Below are 25,098 nucleotides of genomic sequence, written 5' to 3'. Positions count from 1 at the left end.
GTCTGAAAAATTAGCCACTTGCATGTAAAATCACATCTTAGTTCTGTTACTGCCAACACAAGTGGTATGTGTCACTTGCACTTCTATAAATTGCAGTTCTGCACAGTAAAGTACAACTTGCACATCTATCTCAGGTATTCAGCTCTACCCCAAGAAAGGAGAATGAAAGTTACTAAAATCTGGCTAAAACCCTGGAAATTTATGGAGATACCTTAAATAGAGCTGTAACAATCTGGCAAAGGAAGAACACATATCCAAATTTTAAAAGTCATGCAAAGAATTTACACAGGTGCTGCTTGAGGTCTCTGCACATGGAATGACTGGACACCCATCATGGCAAATTTTGTATTACTGAACTTCATGTACAAAAGCTGATTTCAAATAAAACATTTAATGAAAAACAATGGTTCATTTAAACAGCTTAACTTGTTTTGGGGTTTTTTTTTTTTGGATGGGGGGAGGGTTTTTTTTTTTTGTTTTTACATCTACTGTACCGTTCAAATTCTTTTTAACCAGCTTACATGGCATCTTCAAAGGTACAAATAGAAAAGGCATCTTTATAAATAGAAAACAAGGGGATTTTTTCAGCTTTTATTATAAATTGACATGACATACAAAGTTTACTGAACAGAAGTAATTTCATTACTATTTTGGGGGGATCACCAACTTTTTGTGCAAACAATGCTAGCCTTCTTTTAAGCATTAAGAGCATAACTGCTTAAGAAATGACATAAGCAATAATTCTAGAACTACTTCTCCCCTAAAATAATCTATTTTTTTACATATGTGCACAGCTTTAGCAAATTAAAGCCAGAGAGAAATGCATGATGTACTATCCAGAGGCATAATTAGAGTTTGCTGAAACTCAGAGAGCTGGCAATTCATGAAGTTTGTAATGAAAAGCTGCAGTTTTCCCTCTTTCCTATTTTGTACACAAAATCAGTGACTAAGAACTTAATACTGGATGACAAATCACATCCACACCATTAGTTAAATAGTCTCACAGTTAAACACATCTTAAGGACCATCAAAATCAGTATTTACATTTTATAAATTTCTGAAGACACCATTAGAAAGCTTATATACCCCTTCAACAAATAGGGAACTGCATCTCATGGTGATGGAATGAAATAAAAAACAAAAAATACCTGTATTTACAGCAGCATTGTTCCTTTATAAATAAAGAATATGAAAAATGAAATATTTTAAGGATAATAAAAAATTGAGGTGATGTCACTCAACCACAGTGCTTGCTGGAATAAAACCCTTCGGTGCTGATACTGTACCAGTAGTGAAACCACTTTCCATTGGAAAAAATCTGTAAACGTATGCATAAAATGTGTTAACAGCAGTGCAAAACTGCTCAAATATAGTTTAGTCAGCATCTTAGTATCTGTATTGAATACAATACATCACAGAATACTTACATAAGAAGTGCAACACATTTTCTGGTCCAATTTTACAGTGCATTTTTCCCTCAAGAGTGGCATCTCGAAAGCCAAAGCTAAACCCATGGCCTGGCCTTGCAGTCTGTGCTGAGGCAAGAACTTCCCGGGAAGTTGGCAACACAGCGCCTGCAGATGGACATGAGGCTCCGGCCTTAGCATGGCACCCCAGGACGGGCGACCCCAGACATGAGGGGCTGCACCCAAATCCTTTCTGTAGCTGTGTAAATGTGTAATAAAAATCTAAAGGAGCTAAATGTTCAAGTTTAAAATGGTACACTGGGCGATCAATACATCAGAATTATCCACGAAACCCAAACTGCTGGTTAACCTCAAAAAGCCAAGGTGGTACTTCACTGTGTCTGGAACGTGAAAAGCCAAGATCTTTTCCAAACAGGCACAAGACAAAGGAAGTGCTAAGTTTGCCAACTCTGATAATTTTTAGTGTAAAAAAAATTGATTTGTAACATGATCAATTGATAAATGATTTCAAATACAAGGATCAAGGTTAAACTGTAAATAGTCAGACGCTATTTTCACAAAAAGCTAACTGGAGAATTTCTAAATAAGAAAAGCAGAAACTGTATCCCAATCCCCTTTCCCTAATGTTTCACAACTTCATGGTAGGAAAAACAGCCAGATACAGATGCAAAAATCTTAATATAAAAACGGTTTTACATATACTTAAATTACGTAAATTCCATAAAGTTCTTAAGACACTAATTACACTAAAATTACAAAAAGATTTTTATATTGCTCTTCATGCTCAGACTCTTAGAATATTGTCATTACATCACCAAAACCAATATACATGTAGTACTTGCATAAGTAACTGAATAAAAACCCTGTTTAAACAATATCCTTGTTGAAATCATTTATTTCCATCCAGCAGTGCCTGTTTGGAATCTCTGTATTTCTGTGTGTAATTCTTTATAGAGCTCATGCACCCTAGAATGTCACTTCAATGCTTGTCCGTTGAATGACAATTGACTTTTGACTTCAGAGCTTCTGCTTCTTGCTCTGTTTTGTGACACCTGAGATGCTTTCCACTTCTGAAATCCTCTCTCTCATGGTATTTTCACTGTATCCATTTGCTGTCCCACTTTGTTCCTCGGAAGATTCCTCGTCCGTCGCGGAGGCCGATTCTCCTTTCTCCAACTTCTGCTGCATCTCTCGGAGCCTAGCCACAGCTTTGTCTATGGACATGATGCTGATGAGGTTAAAGTCATGCATGCTGACCAGGTGGAGCATAAAGTTTCGACACAAGTTCTTCTTAATGATTTTTTGTCCATAATTTTCAACAAACAGCATACAGGCATGATTCATTTGATTGTCAGCAATAAACCTGTCAAATAAGAAAACTGTCATTATGCAAGTAGAACATCTTCAAAAACAAAAAGATACTCTACAACATGATTTATCAATGTAACTGCAGAGAGCAGCTACTACAGAGTCCAATATTTTTTCTTTTCAAAACCCAAAGGCAACTAGGCACAAGAACTTCTTTAAAAGCTTAAACTCTGAAAAGCTTTACAAATTATCCTTTAATGACCCTTTCCTAAAACAACTGAGACAACTAAATTTTAAGTATTTAGTGAATTGCAATGCAAAATGATCAACCAACTGTATCCTATAATTTATTTCTATCAAAACTAAGCAGAATAACATACCCGTGCTTCATAACATGAAGATTCCATAATTTCATCACTTCTTTCTCTCCTTCGTTAACATCAGAAAATTCTTCAATTTGCTGGAGATTGGGAGGAAGGATAGGAAAAGAAACAAACACACCCATCAGAACTGCATGTCTGCTGCCAAGTAGTGAAAGCATACCCAAAATTCAACTTATACACAAAAATATATATAAAAAATTTAGGTTCTGCAGTCAAAAAAGTTTAAAAAATGTCTTTTCATGTAGAGATTTGTGATGATAAATTATATCCTTATTATAAATAGCCCAAACTGTGTGCTCCTGATTTCAGCATCTCCTCTTTGAAGGAGAAAAGGAGCCACAAACAACGAAAACTTGTTCGAACACAAGGGGACTGAACCAACTTTGCAAACTGAAGGCATACTTGAAAAAACAAACTTTGATTCCATTTATTTCCATCAACAGTTTTCCAGCAAAATTTTCTGCTTTTAAAATGCAGAAATGTTGCAACATATGCCCCATTGTTCCCTAAAACAACTGCAGATCATCTTTTAAAAACCACAATCCACTTAAAATAACTTAGTACAAATGGAATAATTACAGTAATGGTTTTCTCCCGAAGCCATTCTGGGTCCTTTTCATCCTCACTGTCCACCTCCATCTCCTGGGGGCGGAGGGGCAGACAGGTGTCGCTGTGGAAGTAGAGCCGATTGTGCCCACTGCTGTACGTCCGCTGCTGCTCCACCTCTCCGTCCTCAGACTCCAGGAACTCGGACATGCTTGCTTTTGTGCGCTTTGGCCTGGCAAAGGAGAAATTACTGCTGTCACCATCACATCAGAGATGCAAATACTGAGAACTGTCAGTGATTAATACAAATTATTTTAAGCTCTAGCTTGCCAAAATGTTGGGAGGGGGGAAATCTCTAGCAATTAAATAATCCCCATTAAAAACCCAACAGCTCGTGACCCAACCCTCCAACTTCACCTTCTGGGGAAGAAAAGATTTAGGGTACAGCAGTTAAAGAGAGCTACATTGTTATGAATAGGTATCTCATCTGGAAAAACGTAGAAAAATCAGGGGTGACATTATCATCCTTCAGTTACATTTTAGTTAGTCATAACAGTGAAATTTAGCACTGTGTATATGCACCTACAGATTCACAAATCTGGTTTATAGGCTGAAAAATTCTTTGCAGAAAGCGTGGTTGGGCACTGGAATGGGCTGCCCAGGGAAGTGGTGGAGTGACTGTCCCTGGAGGTGTTTAAAGAAGACTGGATGTGGCACGCAGTGCCATGGATTAGTTGATCGTGTTAGGTCATAGGTTGGACTTGATGATCTCCAAGGTCTTTCCCAGCCTAGCTGATTCTGTGATCCCCACACAGAGCTTGCTTCCCAGCTCCCTACCTGCAAACCAGGATGTGTGTGATTGGAGTTCTTTTGACGGGCCCGTTGCGGCTGAAGGCGAAGCCGGGCTGGCGATGGATGTCCTGGGGGTTTCCTGCGTAGGAGCCATCGTAGCACTCATTGATGGACACGTCTATTCGAGCACCTTTTGGATGATACTGAAGCACAATTGCAAATACTCAGACAGTAATGACAATGCATCAAGAGGTTTAAACAAGTAACCTTTAAATTCTGAATACCTTAAATATCACCTGTCAATAACCTGATATAGCTCCAAGTTTCCTTTCAGAACACCCAAATAATTTTTAATCTCTAGAAGCAAATTATACTAAAGCTTCCTTGCTCTGTACTATTTTACTGTTTTACATAAAACCACCCAGAACTAATTATAAAATTAAGGAAAATATCAGCAAAAGATTGCTAGCAAGTACACTTCTGAACTTCCTAGAGCTTCAAGAGACTTCCAACCTAATTACATTGCTTTCCACATCAAAGAGCACATTGATGCAAAAGCAGTAGCTACAGTCAGAATTCAGCCTCCAGTGGTCAGCACTTTTATATATATAAAGAAAGAAAATCAAACCCACAATATTTCCCCTCCACGTAACACAAAAACATTCACAGAAAGCAGCTTCTAACCTGTAGATACAGTCCTACAACTTACTAAGATGGAAACAGAATCCCTGCTCTTGTAGTATCTGTGACAGACTGTACAGTGCTTCATAGTGCTAAACTACAAAAAATTACTTACAACATAATTAAAGATAAATCTGCTGTGGCAGAGTTTAAGATGTTTGAGTAAACTATAGAGTTTCCGACAGTTCAGTGTGCACCAGGGGCAGTGCAAGTCGTCGCGGGCCTCGGTCTGCTGCCTCGTGTTGTTGTTGTAAAGGAACTGATGCAAACAAAGGAACAGGCAGAGCAGAATTAGCACCAAATGAGTTTCATTCATCAACTTCCAACCCCCAAAACCAAGTTGGACATCATTACAGGAGACCTTGACAGCAATAATTAGATCTTGGGAACACTACATCAGCTCAGTGTACTGAAACACTGGTATTTCAAGAATTTTTTTTCCTATAGGAGACCCACCTGTCTCCCTCCAGATGTCTAACAAGGAATGTCCTTTGCCTTTCGGAACATCAGATGTGCCCCCAGGAAGATTAGTTTCCTAAAATACTTCTGGAAAGAGTAGTCTGTGGAATGGCTTTCGGTCTGTGAATCTAAGACTCTTTAAGGCATCCTCTAAAAGGGCAAATGGAAATTTCCACCCAGCTCCCAAGCAAACATTTTAATTCCACACAATATTTAGATTCTAGTTTTTCCCTCCAATTATTATTTTCAATACCTGGTAAAATATTCGCAACTTCTGTCGAGGTTCATTTAAAACATCTCTCTCTTTTCTTGTTTGAAGGTCTGTCGGCAAGGATTCTTTCACAGCTGAAAAAAACCACATGTAGACACACATTTCTTTGCTGCAGAGGAACAGACAAACATTGTTTCTTACCCAAGTATGGAAGTTCTGAGAAGAGCACTGCTGCTGAAGGAAACAGGCTACTCAATTGTCCTTTGACATAAGTAGCTCCTACCAGCAGCAAGGAAGTCTGGATGTTCAGCTTCCTTCACAAACCTACAGGCAAACCCACTTCTAACACAAGGTTATCTCCAGTGTTGGAGAATCCTTCAAAGAACTTAAAAATGGTCAGGTAAAAAGTAACCTTTTTCTTACTCCATTTAAGCAGAGAATTCTTTATATATTGCTAAAAGCAGGTGAGGCTGGGAAATTAAAACCATCCCTGCTTCAGACCGCTACATTCAAACACATCACTTAAATTCGATTTCAGAAGTTCCACCAGTCTCTTAACAGACAGCAGAAATGTAAGTAAACACACAAAATATTTAACTGAAACTTTAACCCTTGAACACTTACTATTTGCATGTGTAATGGTACTGCTCAGTTGCTTCTGAATCTCTTCTGTACAGTTTAATCTATGTAATAGTATTTGATTTCATACAAACAATGAGAAACCCCACATAACTAAGCAGGTTTATAAGTCTGCCCTCAAGAGAAACCAAATAATGACCCTGCTTGCTTCTGAGTTGTGAAAAAGATGGGAAAACCTAACTTCTAGAAGATGCACTTATTTTGTATTTAGTATTTTGGAGAAGAATGGAAATTTTATCTTCTTACTGTACGAAAAAAGACAGAAGGTCTGACACTTTAGCCTGCACCACATCAGAGAAATCCCAATTCCATGGCTCAGTTACTTTCAGAACTTTGTAATTACAGCAAAGTTTAAGCTACTATATTTAGAAAGTCTTTGATGTCTTTATTCCACTGGTCTGCCTTGGGAAATATGCCAAAGTAAAATGACAACACCAAATTTATGTACCATTGGGAAAGTACTGGGTCTTTATCAGAATCTCTGATAGAAGTTTCCTACTGTTTTCACTCTTGTGGTATTCAGACATTGCAAACAGCAGAACCATAATAAATACCCTACAATGCTGCACATTACACTACAATATGTTTGTATGTAAGAGTTGGCTGTACTATTTGGGAAGGGTGCTCTGGCTGTAACTTTATCAATTTACTGGAATATTTAGCTTTTCTGATGGAAGAAAAAGTGGGTTCCGGGTTTACATTAGCAATGCAGTCTTGCCACGTTCCTACTGTCTCTACATTTATCACAGTAAACTACCACACGCCTTCTAGAGTTAGTTAACTCAGCTCTCATTTCTTTTGCAAGTCTGAGGATAAAACATGCCTAACAAATTACAATACAGGTCTCCAAGAAACTCTAAAACACAAGGAAGCCTACTACAAGGAAGAAAAGAGAAAGCAGAACAATTTCTACAGCGAACGTTTGAAGACCTCCCAGGTTCTGTTGGAACTACTTCATGTTTGTATGCACTGTCAGCCATTCATCCTAATGCAAGAAACCCAAGTGTCTGCAGTCCCTAGCTCAGGTAAAATACTCGGGTCAGGAAACAGAAATCAGTCTTATTTAAATATTCTTGTACTCTTTCCAAAGAGAAAGACGCCTGTAGGTTGGCTGAGGATATTAGGGATCATTCTAGACATTGGTTTCTGCACAGGTAGGGTAAAATTCTTCTTGCTCTCACTTTTTTATCACACTAAAGCTCTAAAAGAATCACCACTCTTAGGAAGTCTCACCATTACATTTCTCAACATTTACTGCAACAAAACTGCATAAAAACTACGTTTGGAAAAGCAGTGCTTTTTTCATAACAGTAATTCCCTTGCTGTCACTACTCCAGCTCCAAAACTTCACCAAACTCAGACTGAAATGCCATTTTGGACAAGTTCTCCAAAGCACTATCAACTCTTCACTAGCAGTGCCTCACTGCAACACCCCAGAGACTAAGCCCGGGGACAGAACCACTGCACTCCAGATAATCACTTCTACAACAGGGACCTAGAAGATTCCTTAATCTGAGTCCCAATCTAGTTACAAGCTTGGAAATGCTGATTACTCTGAAGTGAACTGGCTGCCAATCCAGAGTCTAGATGTGTTCATAGCTGTTGAAACAACAGGTGCAGCCTTTGTTCTCTGTACAACTTAAGTTTTCCAGATGTCCTTGAGCTTTACCTGCCAACACCAGGTTCTAATCCAAAGTCACAAACAACTGGGAGTGAGAAAAAATAAAAATGGCATCTAGGCTAACTTTCCTTCTAGTTTCTATACTGAACATGAAGCCATACGTTCTGGAATATCCCTCTGGACAGCTTGGGTCAGCTTTCCCAGCTGTATCTTCTCCCAGCTCCTTGTGTCCCCTAGCCTCCTTGATGGTGGGGTGGTGTGAGAAGCTGCCAAGTCCTTGACTTAGTCTAAACACTGCTTAGCAACAACTAAAACATCAGCGTTATCAAAATTATTCTCATCCTAAATCCAAAACACATCACTATACCAGCCACTGAGAAGAGAATTAACTGTATTCCGCGTGAAACCAGGGCACCTATAAATCCAGAAACTTACAGAACAGTAACTGGAGTGAGTAGGGCAAACAAGATAATCCCAAAAATCCTACTGATGGATTTTTCCCAATGTATTTCACAGCAGGATTTACCAGCATTGTATATAATCACTTCAATATTGTCCTGATGTTTAGTTTTTAACCTTAAAAAATTTACAAAATACAGGATACAACAAAGCCCACTCAGTTTTGCTTTTTCCTGTTGAGAATTACCTGAAGCAGCTGCACCAATGAGCCCTAAGCACACAAGGGCTAAGCAAATGATTATTCAGCAGCAAAACCAAAGTTTGCTTACCTATAGTCTGAGTAGGCTTAACAGAATTGGGCTTGTTTTCTTGAGAGAGGCTTTCAGAATTTCGTGTTGCAAGAGGTTTAGCTATAGGAGCTGTAGACTTATCATTTGTGTCTCCTGTCCAACGAAGAGTAAACTGAAGCGTAGGTCCCTGAGAAAATGTTTCAAATGGAGGCAACCGCTGGAGAGTGGGGGAAATAAAAAAAAAACCCAGCAGAGTAAGTGTCTTCACAAAAACAATGAGAAAATATTCACAAAATGTAGACTGATGTAATTTATTTTAATCCAGTTAAAGGCTAGTCAGGATACTTGAGCCTATAACTGTACTTTTACTATATAATTTGGATCATCTCTGCTTTTTTCATAATTATAAGATCATGGTGAGATACAAATACTCTGCAACTATCTGGAATCCTCTTCTCTTCGATCACTTACAACTCATACTCTCCCAGGACATGTGAGCATGACTATGTAAGTACATAGAGTCACTGACTTGATTCACCTCAGTCAACAATTTCTCAACCCTTCCTCCTACACTGATACATCCTCTTCATCACTACATTTTATCAGCATTCTCTTAAGGTATGTACATAAGATCACACCTGTGAAAGGTCTGGGTTCCTCTTTCTTCCCCTTTAAATATTCTGCAGTTTGGTCCTTTTTGATATGTCCAACTTGTTAGAATAGCATTTAAACTGCTTGATTTTCTAGGTCAGAAATTAAGAAGTCACTGAAAAGAAACAGCTGCCATACTTACAGTAGTTGCCATCTACTTGTATTAAGGATCCAGTGTAGCCAAAGCTTTCTAAACTGAGAGCTAAATTAAAATGTATGTCCATACATTCCAAAGAGAATTATTTCCTGTGAAGACAGGTCTCTTGGCCACTAAAACAATCCATACCTTCCCATCCAGAATCGTTTCCCATGTTGCTCTTTTCTTGCTAATGGGACACTCTTCCATTTCCTGCATGGCCACTTCATATTCCCCATCCAGAAGTTGCAAGCGTCTGTCAAGACAAAACACCCATTATGTGCAAAAAAGCTCTTTTTTATTGTATGCCTATTAAAATGCACTATTTCACAGTAACTAAATTTCCGTGAACCTAAAGGCGTATTTTCAGGCAAATTTATTTGACTAGGTCTGAATCTTAGGCAAACATCATCCATAACAAAGAAAAATGTTAAAGACTAAACCAAACATATAAACATTTTAATGCATGATTTGGTTCTGCTGCAAATCAGTCTCATTTATACAACAGCATGTCTGAGAATGTCCTTGCTTATCATCACTACAAAACCATCTAATGGTTTCTATTGTGTTTAGCATATTCAAGTTCTCCAGTAGAATTAAGTAATAGAAAAGAACAAAATATTGTCAAGACTTCTAAGATATATATTAGAAAAGGATATTTCTTCAAAACCCAAACTCTTCTCAAAATATACTTCTAAAACCCTATTTGGATAAATAACCATTTTGTCAGAATTAGTTGGAGCTGGTTTAAAGCAGCTTTTTCTTCAAGCTCCATTTTTATTGATAAAGAAATCATCTAAATACCTACCTTTACCTGAGACCTGCATTTGCCACAGAAAGAGGTCTTATTTTCATTGTACTGTATTTTGGCTGTTGGCACTATGATCCTTTGCAGCACAACCAACCAAACAACCAAAATGTCCACCCAGGAAATGGTCTGGTCCTTATCTTTTGAACTAGATCTGGAGTGCTCTGAGCTATTGACACAGGAGTTCACCCCACTCCACCTTCTTTGAAATACTTTAAGTAGTATCATGATAATAAATAACTAAACTACATGACAGAGTAAGCCTGTTACAATTTTAACAATTTGATTGTCCTGTAGTAATGGAGAACTTACGTCCTCTCTAGCTGCTGGCAGAATGAGACCTGTGACTACATCAGCAACGGTCTGGGCATGGAGAAAATTATGGCACGCAACAGAATGTAAGCAGTAAGGGTATTTCAGAGACCTTTTCTTTGTTTTTCTTTTAAATTATGCTGTCACTGATCTTTAACAGAACCCCAGAAAGTACATCTGTCAAAAACTGGCAAGGAACAGACAAACAGATGCAAATTAACAGGACAATATTCAAGTTCACAGATGGGAATTATTTACAATAATCACTGAATGGGTTTCAGTATAAAATGTGTTATGAAACCTGCAGGTTTTTTAAAAAAACATAACAAGCTGAAGTTCTTACTGTAAATAACAACTAAAATGCAGCCAAATACAACCTACACTGTAACAAAGAACATATTAAGTTTATTATCAAACAAACTTCTAATGATTAATAGAATTGTTTTTAATAATATCACCTGTTTTTATCAAAAACAGTCATTTGTGCTACAAATGTCTTTTCCCCATCTTCACGATTTGAAGAGTTTCTTTTTCTTCTAGCTGGAAGCTCCTCATTGACATCTGCACATAAGAAATATGGTATTCAATCATTATATAAGCACAGATTCAAAAGATCAAACAGTCTCTATGCAGTCACAAATATGGCTGTTGATGGTGTCAGATGTGCCATACAATAAAGAAGGACAATGCAATAGAAAGAGCACTTAGCTTAACAGTAATCATATTTTAGGTATGTTCTCATGTATTTATAGTTTCATCCTATTATTCTGTCAGCATAAAGAAGTTGGGATTTGATCTTCCTCCTCTTGTAGCTATAAAATAGTGAGAAAGTTTTTCATTCTACATGCACTTTCCAAGGCTGAAACATTTGTGTTGTAACACATCTCAGTAAGATTAAGAAAATAGCTTTTAAAAATTTGTTATTGGGGTATTTTCTCTATTGGCTTGTCATTTAGTTTTGCTGAGAGATACTGATAGCACCTACAGGGAGTCAGTGTTGGTAGAGGAATAATGACACTCTCAGTGACCAAAGGGCTCTCTTGCACTATTCACCTTTTAACAGTGTTGCCTCACACCTTCATCACTACATTAGTAACAACTGGTGTTAAATTTACAAAAACCAGAAGCACAATTTCTAGCTACCAGCTGAATTTCAGCCCCTAAAAAGAGACTGCAAACAAATAAAAGCTCAGTCACTCAGTTATTACTGGCCCTTGTCACAGCGTCACCTACACTGCACATCAAGATGACTCTATACGTGCTTACAAGATAAACCTTGCAAAAGCAGATTTAAAGGTTGAAGTTACCAATGTTTTCATTAGTTTCGCCATTGATCAGTCCATTAAATTCTCTCCTTCCTGGGCGAGTGACTCTGAATAACAATGAGTAAGACTTCACCATATGGCTGTTGCTTGGTTCAAACTCATTGCTGGAAACTGCAAGTGATGGGAAGTTGCCTGGTTTTATTTGGCTGAGGTCTGGGTTTAAAGGCACCTGCTTTTTACCTGTAGGAACCTGTCTTATCGGACAACTGACATCCTGCAGCAAAACAAGAAAGATAAGGTTTGGGTTTTTAGACTTCAAAGTAAAGACATTATTTAAATTGACGTCATTTATTAATCGTACTTGTTCTGCCAACTTTTGAAAATAAGCCTTGTAACAGATATAAATAAAAAAATCTGGAGCAATCCCAGATTTTAAATGCAAACCCAGATATTTTTAAGTGTAAATAAAATTGGCATTCTATAACCCCTTCTGGCAGCAGCCATCTTTCTCTATGTGATTAAAGTAACACTAACATGAGGCACTTAGATTGTTAAACAGTCATTAATACTAATTTAATTCTGTTTACCTGAAGAAATTAAATGTTTAGGATATATATATATATATATATATTTCAAGGGCTTCCTATCTTCTCCTTGCAATATTTCAAAGTGCACTTTGTGCTATCTGTGAGATAAAGAAGCACTCATCTGGGATTTATTATATTCAGTACCTCTCAAAGAGATCATCGAACATTGTGTAGAATTGGGAAAACAAGACAAGATGGCCTAAATATGAAGCTTGAAGCAAAACATTTGGAATAACAATCAGCACCTCCTGATCTCACCATATTTATCCATACTGTAACAATTAACAAAATTGGCTAGAAACAACATCAATTCTTAAAAACATGTCAAATCAGCCTAGCATTCTTAGGGAAGAACACATAGTTCTGACTGCAAATCTTTCCCTTTCTGGTAAAAACCTAAAGCATTACTGAGCCTCCCATATTCTCATAGTTGGGAAGATAATTTGCCAACTGATGTGAAATAAGCACAGCTAAAACTGCAAGCAAATTCAAAGATGCTTTAAAAATAAATATAAAATTGCTTATGAATCATGGTAGCTAAAACCTGCAATAATTGAAATGATCAAAATAAAAAACACAGGTACAGAAAAAGCAAGGAAAGAGACAAGAGTTGGCAGATGACTGAGGAATTCAAAACAATTACAATTTGTTCCTTTTTACTCCTAAACTCTAAAAGGCATAGACTACTTTATGATTTTGTGATTGCCTGGTTTACTTAAGCCTCTGGACATCACAACAAAATGAACAGTTTAATGACGTGACACACAAAAACTGAGGTAAAACCAGAAGTGGCTGAAATTCACAGTGAGTGGATGTGATTTACAAGCTTAATTCAATCAACAACGTTAAATGCTTTTTAAAACTCATTTCTCATAAAGCTGTGCAAAATCCAATAGAAAACAACTTGAATACACTAGTTCTTAAATTTAAAGACTAATTTCAACTATACAGCATCACTATATGGCAATGTTACCTGGATATTCCAGAAGCAGGTAAACATTTTGCTTTAATGTATATAAATAGTTTGTGAAATAATTTTTACCTTTCGTTTCTTGTGGCAAACTTTCACGAGTAGTACTTCCAGAGTTACAGAATTTTGTTCATTTTCTGAGTTTTGTGATGGCTTATCTAAACAGAAAAGTATTTTAAATTCTGAAAAAGTGAAGATCTATTCAACGATCTAAATCCATCTGTAATTACTTTTTAACCACAGGCACCTCCCAGGTACAAAGACCTTTAACCACATTCTTAGTTTCAACTCTCCCCAAACTTACTACAAATTTCCACTTGAGAATATATCCTAATTATTCTCATATTAACAGATTAAAAGGCATAGCTGATCTTTAAAGTTTAAAAGAGCAAGTGTGCTATGTTTTATAACAGAGAAAAATGTTATGGGTAGATTTAAGGACAGTCAGAATACACTAATTACAGAGGAGTCAAATTATTTTTTCCAATTTTTTTCTTTACAGGTTGCAAACCTGAAATTTGAGTTTAAGATCCAGATGCTATCAGATAGGAAAATAAAACAAAATTATCCCCCTTCAACCTCAAATATTATGCAAAGTTAAATATATGCACAATAGCTGCTAAAGGACTCTCGAAAGAATCTGAAAAAAAAAGTCTTAGAAACTAAGACTTGGTTTCGGAGACTGCACAATAAATTTCCTAGAGCCTGGAATCTTCAAGGTAGCTGCTGCCAGCAGTGTGATCAGCAATGCCAACCAAAAAATTAGAAATACTGTTTTATTTTAATGGACAAACAGCTTTTGCTCTCAGAGCAATAGAACTCTTCATTCTGGTCGATGAAATCTGATATTCCGATTTTGAGAGGCAAATTCTCACATGCTTGAAAGACACCATGGAATGACTTCAAGTCACTAAACTATTATTTCCATGGCTTTTATAATCATTGACATGGCCTTCCCTTCATTTCTAGACTTGACAAAATTTTTTCTTACACTTCTATTTTAAACTAGCATGGAATCTTCCAACTATTTGATGGCTGTGAGGTTTTTTAAAGCTACTTCAAACACCAAAGACACACTCCCAGAAAATGACATTCTTCAGGAAAGAATCACTTTCCTCAAGGTCTATTTCAGTTTGAATGGATAATGACTTAAAGTATTTCTCAAAATCACTGTTCTGACTAAAACCCTGAAGGCTTACCTTCTTAACATCACATTACAGTACAACATTTTTAAAGCACTACTGAATTATAACTAATGAGACAGGCTGAACAAGTAAATTAAAACCTGCATCCAAACAGCAGAGATTAAAAACATTCAAATATTCCCCTCATGTATCTCTACTAATTTCAAAGGTGTTATACAAATTAATAGTGTAATGAATGAATTGGCAAACATACCATTTTTATGGAAGAAGCCAGTAAATGTAAGTTGCAAATGAGCAGACAAGCTAAATAGGAAAAAAAAAAAAAAAAAAAAAAAGGAAATGTTAGAATAAATAAGTGTTTTCTTCTCACAGCTACCACTTCACTGATGTTCAGTACAGAACTCTAATGATTCAGTCCATCCTTTTAACTTGGAAACTGCCTGGATACAGCAGTTGCAGTTGATGCAGAATTGAACACCAGTTTTCTCTTTACAGACTCATTCTCTCTGGGTACTCTATGACTTACTATGCTAAAAAAAAAAAAAAATTTAACACTACAGTAGAAAAACACTGCCTGAAGACAGGAGATCTTGCCTTCACAAGCAGGTAAACACATTTGTTGGACATTCATCAGCAACAGAGTTCAGTTTTGGTGGAAATTGTCTAGAATTTCACCCTGAACCATGGGCTTGGTACAGATTAAAACAAAACCAAACCAACAAGTATTTTAATCTTGGTAATGAGAATCTGCAGGGGGAACCTTCATCTTTAGAAATAAAGATTATCAGTTACATCAAGTCCATATAATTCATAACATATGCAATCAAAATAATAATTGCATCTGTTTTGTTTCACAACCTATTCTGCTGACTATAGACCCATCTTACTTCAAATTGCAAAATTCAGAGCACATTTCAGTTTAAAGCAAGTATTTATAAACCTAGATTAAAAACAGTCTCAAAACCACTTAGTATTTCTGAAATACACATTAAACAAAACATCATCTGTCCCACCACACCACCAGACACAATTTTGCGCACCTTCATTTCTCAGGCAGATACAGCCTGACACTCCACACTTATTTTTTAACACAAACATTCCCAAGAGCTCTGAGATGATCAATGTAAGTGCCCAACAGCTTGAGCATTCAAAGGACTATATCTACACCAACTTGCATTATTCATCCAGGTTACTTTTCCACCCTAAAGCACATTTTGGATAGTTTTGAAAGCACAAAAAACAACACACATAAATCAATACTCTAGCAACTAACAACAATACATGGAGCAAAATATAATTAAGAAAAATAATACATGGTAAATCCATAAAACCTCTTAGAATACAAAATTTATGTTTGTTTCAGACTACACTGTATCTAGCACAGCTGCCTCTGCAGTAGTCTAATGATTTGCAAACACTGTGGGAAAAGGTTAAAAACAGCAAGTATACAACAACATAAACCCCAAGCAATAAAACTTTGTTGTATTTTCCCAAATCCACCTCATTTTTTTACTTTTAATTCCAATGCACACAGATTAGTTACTGACACAACTGACACTCTTAAAAACAAAGTTAAGGCAAATACCTATTTTAAGTTTCTATACACATTCTAAGAGCTGCCACAACAAATACTGAAAGTTTATCCCAATACTGCTTTTCCCCAAGTTAAGTGACCAGCATACATACACACATTTTAAGATTCTGGAAGCAACATTTCAAACAGTAAGTGCCTTGCTTCTAGTAATAACTCTTTATCACTTGCACTTGATCAGTCGAAAGTACTTTTGATTTAGCCCGTGCATGTGCTCATTTGTGCCCACACACATAAATATACAGCAGGACAGTACCTGTGAGATTCTTGTTCTCCCTTCATTTTCTCTACTTTTGATAACATGTCATCTACTTTGAATGTCTTCCTGCAAGGAAAAAGCAAAAAGAATAGTTTTACACAGCCACTATAACCCGCAACTAACAGCAGAAACAATTATTCAGCCTGAGCTCTGACTTGGTTTTCCATCTAAAACTGTCTATATATACTATTTTAGCCTTCTCTTCAGGAAACACCCTTTAGACACATATATACTTCTTCAGACCTTGTATCATGGTCATGTTATAAGCAACACAACTGCTTCTCAAGCACTATCAAAAATAACACAAGGAATTAAACCCAGACCTTGTAAACGTAATCCTACTGCTCATAAGAAGTTTCATTTAACAGAACATATTGAAATCCTTGCAATGAACATGTTTAACCACATTTCAGTTTTGTCAAAGAAAATCTTCCTGTTTTAGTGACACTTACACATACCAGGAATTGACGCAACAGCCCTTCAGTCATTACTATTTTAATCTTGGTCATAATAATAATAATGAAAAACACTTAAAACTTTGTAGGACAAAAGAGTTAAAAGCCTAATTAAAAACCCAAAACCTCACTTCTCAACACATTTCTATTAAATGGACACAATGCAAAGAGCAATGAATTTTGAAGGTACTTTTGGAGCACACTCACAGGAAACAGGGAACGATGACAACCAATGACAAAAATGTCACAGAGAATAATCACTTCAAATCATTCCTCTCTGTAATTCTGACATCAGTCTGTTCATGCTCGTATGTTCAGCCTGTTCTACCATACATACAATTTCACGTTCATTGCTTAATAAAGCTCACTCATGAGCAGAAGTTATTCAACGCATTACAGAACAGTCTTTCTATTTTTCATTAAAGGCAAGTTAATGCTTGGCTCTAGGTGCCCACAAAATTGCACCTGACTACAGTGACAACTCAAGAATCTGACGGCATCTTTCCTTTACATTTATACCTTAGAAAAATGGAGTAAGAAGAACATAAAACAGTTGCCAAACACTGGGTTTCTTGCAGAGGGAACAACACCACCGTGTTCTGGGGAAGTGGGAAGCATTTCTCTACAGAAATATCCTGACTGAAGAAACACTGAAGTCACTCTGTCCACAGTCAGCACGTAATGCTCGTGAATGATTGAGTTACACATCATGTGGTGACTAAACAGCAACACTGAGCAACAAAAACTACAGGGCTGCACTCAGATAACAAGGAGAAAAACAATTATGATTTGTGTAATAAACAATAACTGATTCAAAGCTCTACTCAGCCCAAGATTCACACATATGACAGACTGAAGAACTGACTCACCTACACTAAAACATGGGATTATTAAAATGACCATTGCTGTCCTCAGCTTTAAATCAAGAGACGTTAGGCACAGAGCAATTCGTTAAAAGTTTCAGATTCGAAGGTAAAAATGTCTCTGCGTGCACTTTGCTCCAGCTCATCAAAATCAGCCACTGTTCTGCAGAACAGTAAGTTTAGAGGGCTTTCTGCAGACTGAGGAATTGCTTAAAACAGATTTAGAGCAAAGTTATGTCATGATTGGAATACGAGCCAAAAACCAGCTAAGAGACAAACATGATCCCAGAAGGGGGAAAGTTAACAATCTTCCATAAAAGATACTAACATCTGACACAACTTGTATTTAACATGTGACCATTATTGATCCAAAAAAGAACAGTGGCACAACCTTTGCTAAATCTAGACTCAGGTTAGGCAAAACATGAGAGTCCTGCTAATAAAAAAATATTTCAGAAAAACTAAAAATAGCAACTGATAAAAAACATTTGCCTTTGAAGTTAACTTGTAAGAGCAGAAATTCCTTTAAAATTACTTACTATTTATGTTACCATGTTTCCATGCAAAACAGACAAAATTAAGTTCTTGTAATAACCATTCCTCACACTCAGGATTTTCAAGACAGCATTTACTTGTGTAACAAGTATGTGCATCTTGTGCATTCCTTTCTCCACCCACTCTTATTCCAGACAAGGAAAGTAATAATTAGCAAAGTATTAGAAGTCACATCATAGCATGCCATTGTTTTGCCAATTATTCCTTTATCCAAGTACTGTATGTGAATACTGTCACCAAATACTGTATGTGAAGTAATTTTATTAACAATTAGTAACTTCTTTCCAACACCATCATTTGGTCTAATATACTAACACCTGAAGACAGACCCAGAGACACAAAGCCCAGTTCAGCTCTCCATCAAGTATCAGCTGACCAAAGCCCATCACCTCTCCAATAAGCAACAACTTCAATACCTTTTTAGCCCATATTGACACATGGCCATTAACTATTCCTTATGACCATTTTCCTATGATCTAAGCATTCTAGGCTTTCTAAACACTTTCTTAGTATTAAACATGTATTAAACATAATTTCCTCGTAAAAATGCAGTTTTAGTTCCCTACGTCCAAGCGATAAATTTGTCTGGCATTTTTCTCAGACTATCATAGATCTGGAGGTAAAAGATGCAGAGCTATAGTTACTGTTGTTCTTTAAGTAAGTTCTATAAAGTTTGGAGATTAGTTCTTTATATTTTACTTATAAACTGTTTACTGAAATGGCAATCAAAATAATTATCAGCAATTTAAAAATGGCAACATTTAGGAGTTCTAGGGGAATAAATTAATATACGTGTGTAGTCCACATAAGCAGGCTAATAGTGATGCAGTTCCAGAAGAGACTTCTTTGCAAAAGAACTCTACTAACATTTTCACTATACGGAAACCAGGAACACAGATTTTTCTTAATATAAACCTCAAGATGATCTTCTCTAGTTCAGATCTTTTCCCTCTTCTAAAGTCTCTTTTTCACCAAAACAAGATCTTAACTAGTTCTATTGAATGAAGAATAGTGATTCAGATCTTGTGGATATCTGTAAGTATTTACCAGCACAGATCAGCAAACATGGATCCTGCTAACCCCCACGGGAAGTGCAGTTCAGACTCTTTTGCCAATCTCTCAGTCCAAACTACCTTTAAATTACAACTTCTGTGGTTTTAACTATGCTGAAAGAGAAGGGTCACAGTACCAACTGAGCATGGAAAGGGTAGAGAGAACCCAGGGGGGAACACACTTCACAATTACTTTCTGGCTTTTTCCCTTTCAACTATGCTTGCTCACTTTCGTTGCATTATTGTGTTTTTATAGAGAAAACATACCGAAACATTTTACTTGATCTTCCCAGACCTAATTACCAGCATGATTTTAGTAAGTCAGCATTGTCAGAACTATTGAGAGAAACAGCTGTAATCTGTCTGTTATTAGAACATCTCCCAGCTAAACTCACAGTTCTAACACAAAACATTAAGGGAACTGGTAAAAATCAGTACATTTCCAACAGAAACCAAGCATTACTTGTGCAGCTGAATCAACTGGAATTTTGGAACAGTGGATAACAATGCACAGGCAAAGAATTGTCTCTTGCTTCCCAGCAAGTACAGCAGATATCCAACAGAACACTTTCAAGTAACATACACATTTCAATCAATAATAAATTAATCTAAATTATAAGCAAGAACTTCCTGTAGTACAATTCTAGTTAGAAAAAACCAAACCACAAAAAACAAGACACCCTGAAAATAATTTCTTTAAATTTTGCTCTGACTCACTCTAAAATAAGCAAAAAATTCATTTTGGTAACTTTCATAAGAAAAAGTAAGCTACAACTTCAATTTTAAAAAAAACCCCAAACCTGATCCTTACCTGTCCTAAGTATCTGAAGTTGTATGTTATGGATTCAGTTTTAAGAAGCAGTTATATTGTGGCATTAAAACTCATAGCAAGAACATTAAACAATATCCAAGAGATCAAACAATGCCATGAATAGCTCCTTTAATTTAAATAAAAGTATGCAAATTCTATTGATCTACAGATCATGCAGATATTACTTCCCTTAGATATAAATACAAAGTTTAAATTAGAATTGTCTGCATAATTACATTTTGTTGCATATTTGTTGTACTTAAGTCCCACAGCAACTGTTTCCAAGCGATAAGAACTTTGGTGCTAAAATATTTTAAACTAAATGTTCAGGTAACAAAAAAAAAAAAAAATCTAAACTGTAACAAAGGATTTTCAGTGAAGGGGAAGTAACTGGAAGGGCCTTGTGATTCTGCTAATAAATAATGTACACTGCACTTGTCCCTCTGCGGTGTTTCTATGTTTCCAGGTCCACTGACAGGCAGTTGTAGCACCTCACACAACAGGAATGACTACTTTGCAGTATCAAAACTGAAGCCCATCTCTCAGGTGTATCCAGTTCAAAGCAACCTTTTTAAAGTATTTGCTGGAGATCTGGTAAAATACTATAAACAGACCTCCTTTATTTTCCAGCTTTTAAAATAACTACAGAAATAATTACTGGATTCTTTCATGACTAACTAACAAAGCCAATAGTTTTGTATTTGGGTTTTGGTTTTTTCAAAAACAAGTGGTTAGGTTACAGTTTAAAATACAATGTTTCATATGATTATGATTAAGCACCATTGATTACAAGAGTTGGGATGTAATACAGTTTTGTTTGGGTTTTTTTAGTAAGTTCTCTTCCAAAAGAGAAAACCAACATAGGAGAATTAGTTAGGATTCTGCAGATAGTTTTCCACATCTGAATACTTCCAGTATGAACAGCAGTCACATGGATAAAGCTACACATACACTTAACATTGCAAAAAATCTCCTAGGTCTCAGAAATCAACTGTACACTGAAGTATGCATTTTAATGTTCTTCAAAAAGAAAATAGGACATCACCCTCCACTGTTTTTTGGACTTGTGCTACTTGGTGAACATTTTAGGATTACTTTACAAAAACAATTTTACCTTTTGATATTTGTTCGGGAGTTTCTGTGGGACATGTAAGTGAGAGTTCTGTGCAAAAATATTGGCTGCAGGGGGGAAAAAATAGACAATGGTTATCCTTTAATTAGAATTTTCTACAAGTGCAAAGTAAAGGAGTGATAAAACCAATTACTCACTGCTATTAGATTTCGGGTGCGTAGAAATCTGTATATCTGTGTTGGTTCTAAGAAAAAGGAACAGATGTTATCCAATGTAACTTACACCTCCAGAAAGACAGTCTTATAATGAAAAAAAGTATCTAACTTAGTATGGTGATTACTTTGAAACAATTATCACAAAAGTCATTAAGTGAAGCATCACAACGTCCAAGTAACTCCAGGTTATTACATGCAAGGTTACTTCACCAACTCTACAACACAAAGCCATTTCTTGTTTAAGGTACTACAAATCTGGGGTCACAACTCAACTCTGACTGCTCTTGCTTTCCACAAAATGTGTTTCTTACAGGCCTTGTATCATGAAAGGGCAGAATAAATACGTCAACGTATCACAACCTATGGTCATACAGGCAAGTTTTCTTCATGAACTTGATGAACACATCTGCTATGATACCAAAATAGCACAATACATTTACACAGTCAGACAATTTGGTATCTGCTTTACAGTTCTGGCAAGTACCAAGGTCACTTGCAGCAGGTACTGAAACAAGAATAGGGACTGCCAGTTGACTATGATCCATTATAGATCATTCTAAGGTGGGAAATTAACGTTGTTTTTAGTAAAGCAGCTACTGTTTCCAAGTGCAAAAGGAGGGAAGATAATTCAGCTGTTCACAAAATGGACACTAAAGCACAGCATCACCTCAAACAGGTCCGAGAACTAATGTTCAAAGGATCAAGACTTGCCTACAGACAAGAAGAGGACCTTTGGTTCAGTTTTAACCAATTCAGTTAAATCATGACAAGAAGGGTTTTGTCTGGATCAGGTTATTTCTAACAAGAATTCCAAACTAAGCTGAAATACACCCTATTTAAACTGAAATAAAAGCCAACTTCACTAAGTAACATCAGCAAGAAACTTATAAATGACTTGGTAATACACATCAAGTGGAGAGAAATAAGAATGGTCAATGTATTGATGACCATGCTAAGGCTGGTAACACTGACTCCAATTCCCACAAAAAGAAAACAACGTTTATTTTAAAAGAAATATACAATTTTTTTTTTTCATATGACTGCGAAACATTTATTTCAAATAGCTGGAAACTTTATTGTGTGGAATTCTGCAGTCAGAAGTAGAAAAGGACAGCTTTTTATACCCTTTACCCTTTTTAAAGATATTATTAAGCCTTATTTCTACAGTTATGAACGTAAGGCCCCATAGAACCCATTATTAAAGAGGTATTTTATTGATAGAGAAGGAAATCTTAAAAGGATCACAGTATTTCCTTTAAGAAGGCTGATGAAAGCCAGTAAAATTCTGCTTAATGCAAATTATCATAATAAAATCTGTATTTTTCAAATCAAGGTAAAAGAAAGAAATTAAGAAATGTGCACTTTGCCACAAAGTGAAAATACGGAGTAGTCACAACTTTGAAAAACACATCCCAGGTTTTTTAGTCTCAAAACCCCCATGACATAATTATAATTTCTTAATGTATAAAAGCATTAAGTAACATTCACAAGGATGTAATTTAATTTAAAGGCAACACATTGCTGCTTCAACTTTAGTTTTCCCAAGTGGAAAAATTCTGAAATACTCTTCAACCTGCAGAGACATACATTTCACAAGTCTGTATTACTCAGCAAAAGCTTAAAATAAGTCTTTTATCTTTTCCTAGCATATGACCCTGAAAAAGGACAAAAACAGTCAGGAAGAACGTGATTCAATAGTACACTGTTAGGATTTTTTTAACACAGTATTTACTAACTGCAGTTTTCCCATGATATTTGCATTACAGGGTTAACATATACGTACATAAATACGTACATCTACACTGTAGCTTCCTCCTAACCCCCACCTCCACAGCTCTGTGCTTTCCTTATCTGACACACTGAGCCACGGCAGAAGAATTTTTTCCACCTCGGGCACTGACACTGAGAAAAGCTCTTAGAACTTAAGTTTGCCACTTGACCCATTTGCAGCACAGTATTTGCTGAACACAGTGTGTTGTTAAAAGGGCTGAGACTCAAATGGCCACACATTATTCGAGACACCATAAACTCCAACACTGTCACTGTCTACAGCAAGTGTGAGCATTGACAGCACCAATCCCAAAACAGGATCATGTCTTCAAGTAGGGCATTAAAAATTCCGTTCAAAGCCTGGCAACTGCACAGAAATCTTTTAGTACAATTTAAGTGTACTGCTCCACTGTGCTTTTACACCAGATTTCCACAAACAACTTTCTAGTGCATTCAAGGGGATTCCCCTCCTATCTGGAACTGCCACAGGGGAGATGCCTGGGTCGCAAAGGTCAATTTCCAATACGAAACCTCGACTACAGGAAAATTATTGCCAGACAAAGAAAAACCAAGTACAGTGAAGTCTTAATCGCGTCATGCCCCTGAAACGAGCTCGAACGGCAGAGGCCAAAGAGGAAAGGGCCCCCTCACCCCTCACTGCCCAGAGCCTCCAAGGGCTGCTGGAGGAGGGAAGGGAACCAGCCGCCCCGAAAGCCTGATGGGAAGTGCTACTGAGAACCAAGTTCATCGGTGGGCGCGGACACACACACACACACACACACACCCACTCACACCCGCCCTCCGCCCCGCGGGCCCCGGGCGCCTCTCGCCGCCCTCCCGCACACCGGCCCCGCTCCCCGCGCTTCCGTCCAGGCCCCGCCGGCCCCCCGCCTCCCCCCCTCTGTCCCCCGACCGTGTTTACCCCCGGAAGCCCCTGCTCCCCAAAGCCCTCCCCTCCTCCTCCCGCCCTTTCCGCGGCGGCCCGGGCCGGTCCCGCTGGCCCGGCCCCCACTTCCTCCGGCGACCCGGTGCTCACTCTCAAAGGCCTGAAGAAAGAGGTCGTGGTCGGCCTGGATCTGCTCCATCTTCGGCTTCTTCACCGGGGGCAGCGCCGCTGCCGCCGCCGCCGCTGCCGAGGAGGCCGAGGAGCCGCCCGAGTACCCACTGCCTCCTCCGCCGCCGCCGCCGCCCGCGGCACCGCCGGATTTGCCGCCGGGAGCCGCCGCCGCGGCGGAACCCCCGAATCCGCCGCCTCCTCCTCCTCCTCCGGCGGCGCCGCCGCCAGCGGAGCCCGAGCTGGGCCCCGCTCCTCCACCGTGCTTCTGAGGAGCCATGGGGGTGGCCCCGGGCGGGCCCCGGCTGGACGGAGACCGAGCGGGGCGGGCAGGGCCGGGAGGGGCGGGTGCGTGAGGCGGGGGGGACGCGCCGCGCTCCAACTCCGCCAAGTCTCCTCCGCCCCGCTCCCCTCAGCGCCGCGGCCGCCGAGCCCGACCGCCGCCGCGCGCCCGCCCCCCGCGCGCGCCCATTGGCCGCGGGAATGGCGCCGCGCCGCCCCATTGGCCAGTACCGGCCCCGCCCCCGCGTGACGCGCGGATGGTTCTGGAAGCGTTTGGTTGGTCCGCGCGCTCGGCGCGCGCCCCCCCACCCCCCGCCTTTGAACTGAATTCGCGGGAAAGCGCCGCTCGCGCTCCGGCGCGGGGCATGATGGGACGGGGGGGGCCCCGCCGGCCTGAGGGGCCGCTCGCCGGACCCCGCCCCCGCCCCCCGCCGCCAGCGCTCCGCCCGAGCCCCCGCGCTGCCCCGACCCCCGCCCCCTCCGTGCCGC

General features: G+C 38.4%; 1 protein-coding gene across 1 annotated transcript; it reads right to left on the bottom strand.

Annotated features, from left to right (window-relative positions):
• Window positions 1–520: 520 nt before the first annotated feature.
• SUZ12 (SUZ12 polycomb repressive complex 2 subunit) lies at window positions 521–24,710 on the bottom strand. Its single transcript, XM_082294326.1, has 16 exons — window positions 24,310–24,710; window positions 21,486–21,532; window positions 21,331–21,395; window positions 16,478–16,546; window positions 14,884–14,933; window positions 13,558–13,643; window positions 11,971–12,202; window positions 11,122–11,224; window positions 9,694–9,799; window positions 8,796–8,973; window positions 5,850–5,941; window positions 5,253–5,396; window positions 4,502–4,659; window positions 3,698–3,896; window positions 3,116–3,195; window positions 521–2,790 (listed from the first exon to the last, which is right to left on the bottom strand). The coding sequence occupies exons 1-16, from the start codon at window positions 24,605–24,607 to the stop codon at window positions 2,445–2,447; spliced, it is 2,253 nt and encodes a 750-aa protein (XP_082150452.1). The 5' UTR covers window positions 24,608–24,710; the 3' UTR covers window positions 521–2,444.
• Between the last annotated feature and the right edge of the window lie 388 nt (window positions 24,711–25,098).

This window comes from Coloeus monedula (genome assembly GCF_965178545.1).
Source record: "Coloeus monedula genome assembly, chromosome: 19".
In the NCBI taxonomy this organism is placed as follows: Eukaryota; Metazoa; Chordata; class Aves; order Passeriformes; family Corvidae; genus Coloeus; species Coloeus monedula.
Note: the sequence above shows the minus strand (reverse complement) of the source record. Positions and strands in the feature narration are given on the sequence as shown.

What these genes read in the sequence shown, in the direction of transcription:
- SUZ12 (XM_082294326.1), bottom strand. Translation starts at nt 24,607, where the DNA reads ATGGCTCCTCAGAAGCACGGTGGAGGAGCGGGGCCCAGCTCGGGCTCC. An exon ending in TTTGCCACAAGAAACGAAAG is followed by an intron (nt 12,203 to 13,557) that starts GTAAAAATTATT and finishes GTTTTGCTGCAG; the next exon opens with GATGTCAGTTGTCCGATAAG. An exon ending in CTTCATGTTATGAAGCACGG is followed by an intron (nt 2,791 to 3,115) that starts GTATGTTATTCT and finishes CTTATTTGACAG; the next exon opens with GTTTATTGCTGACAATCAAA.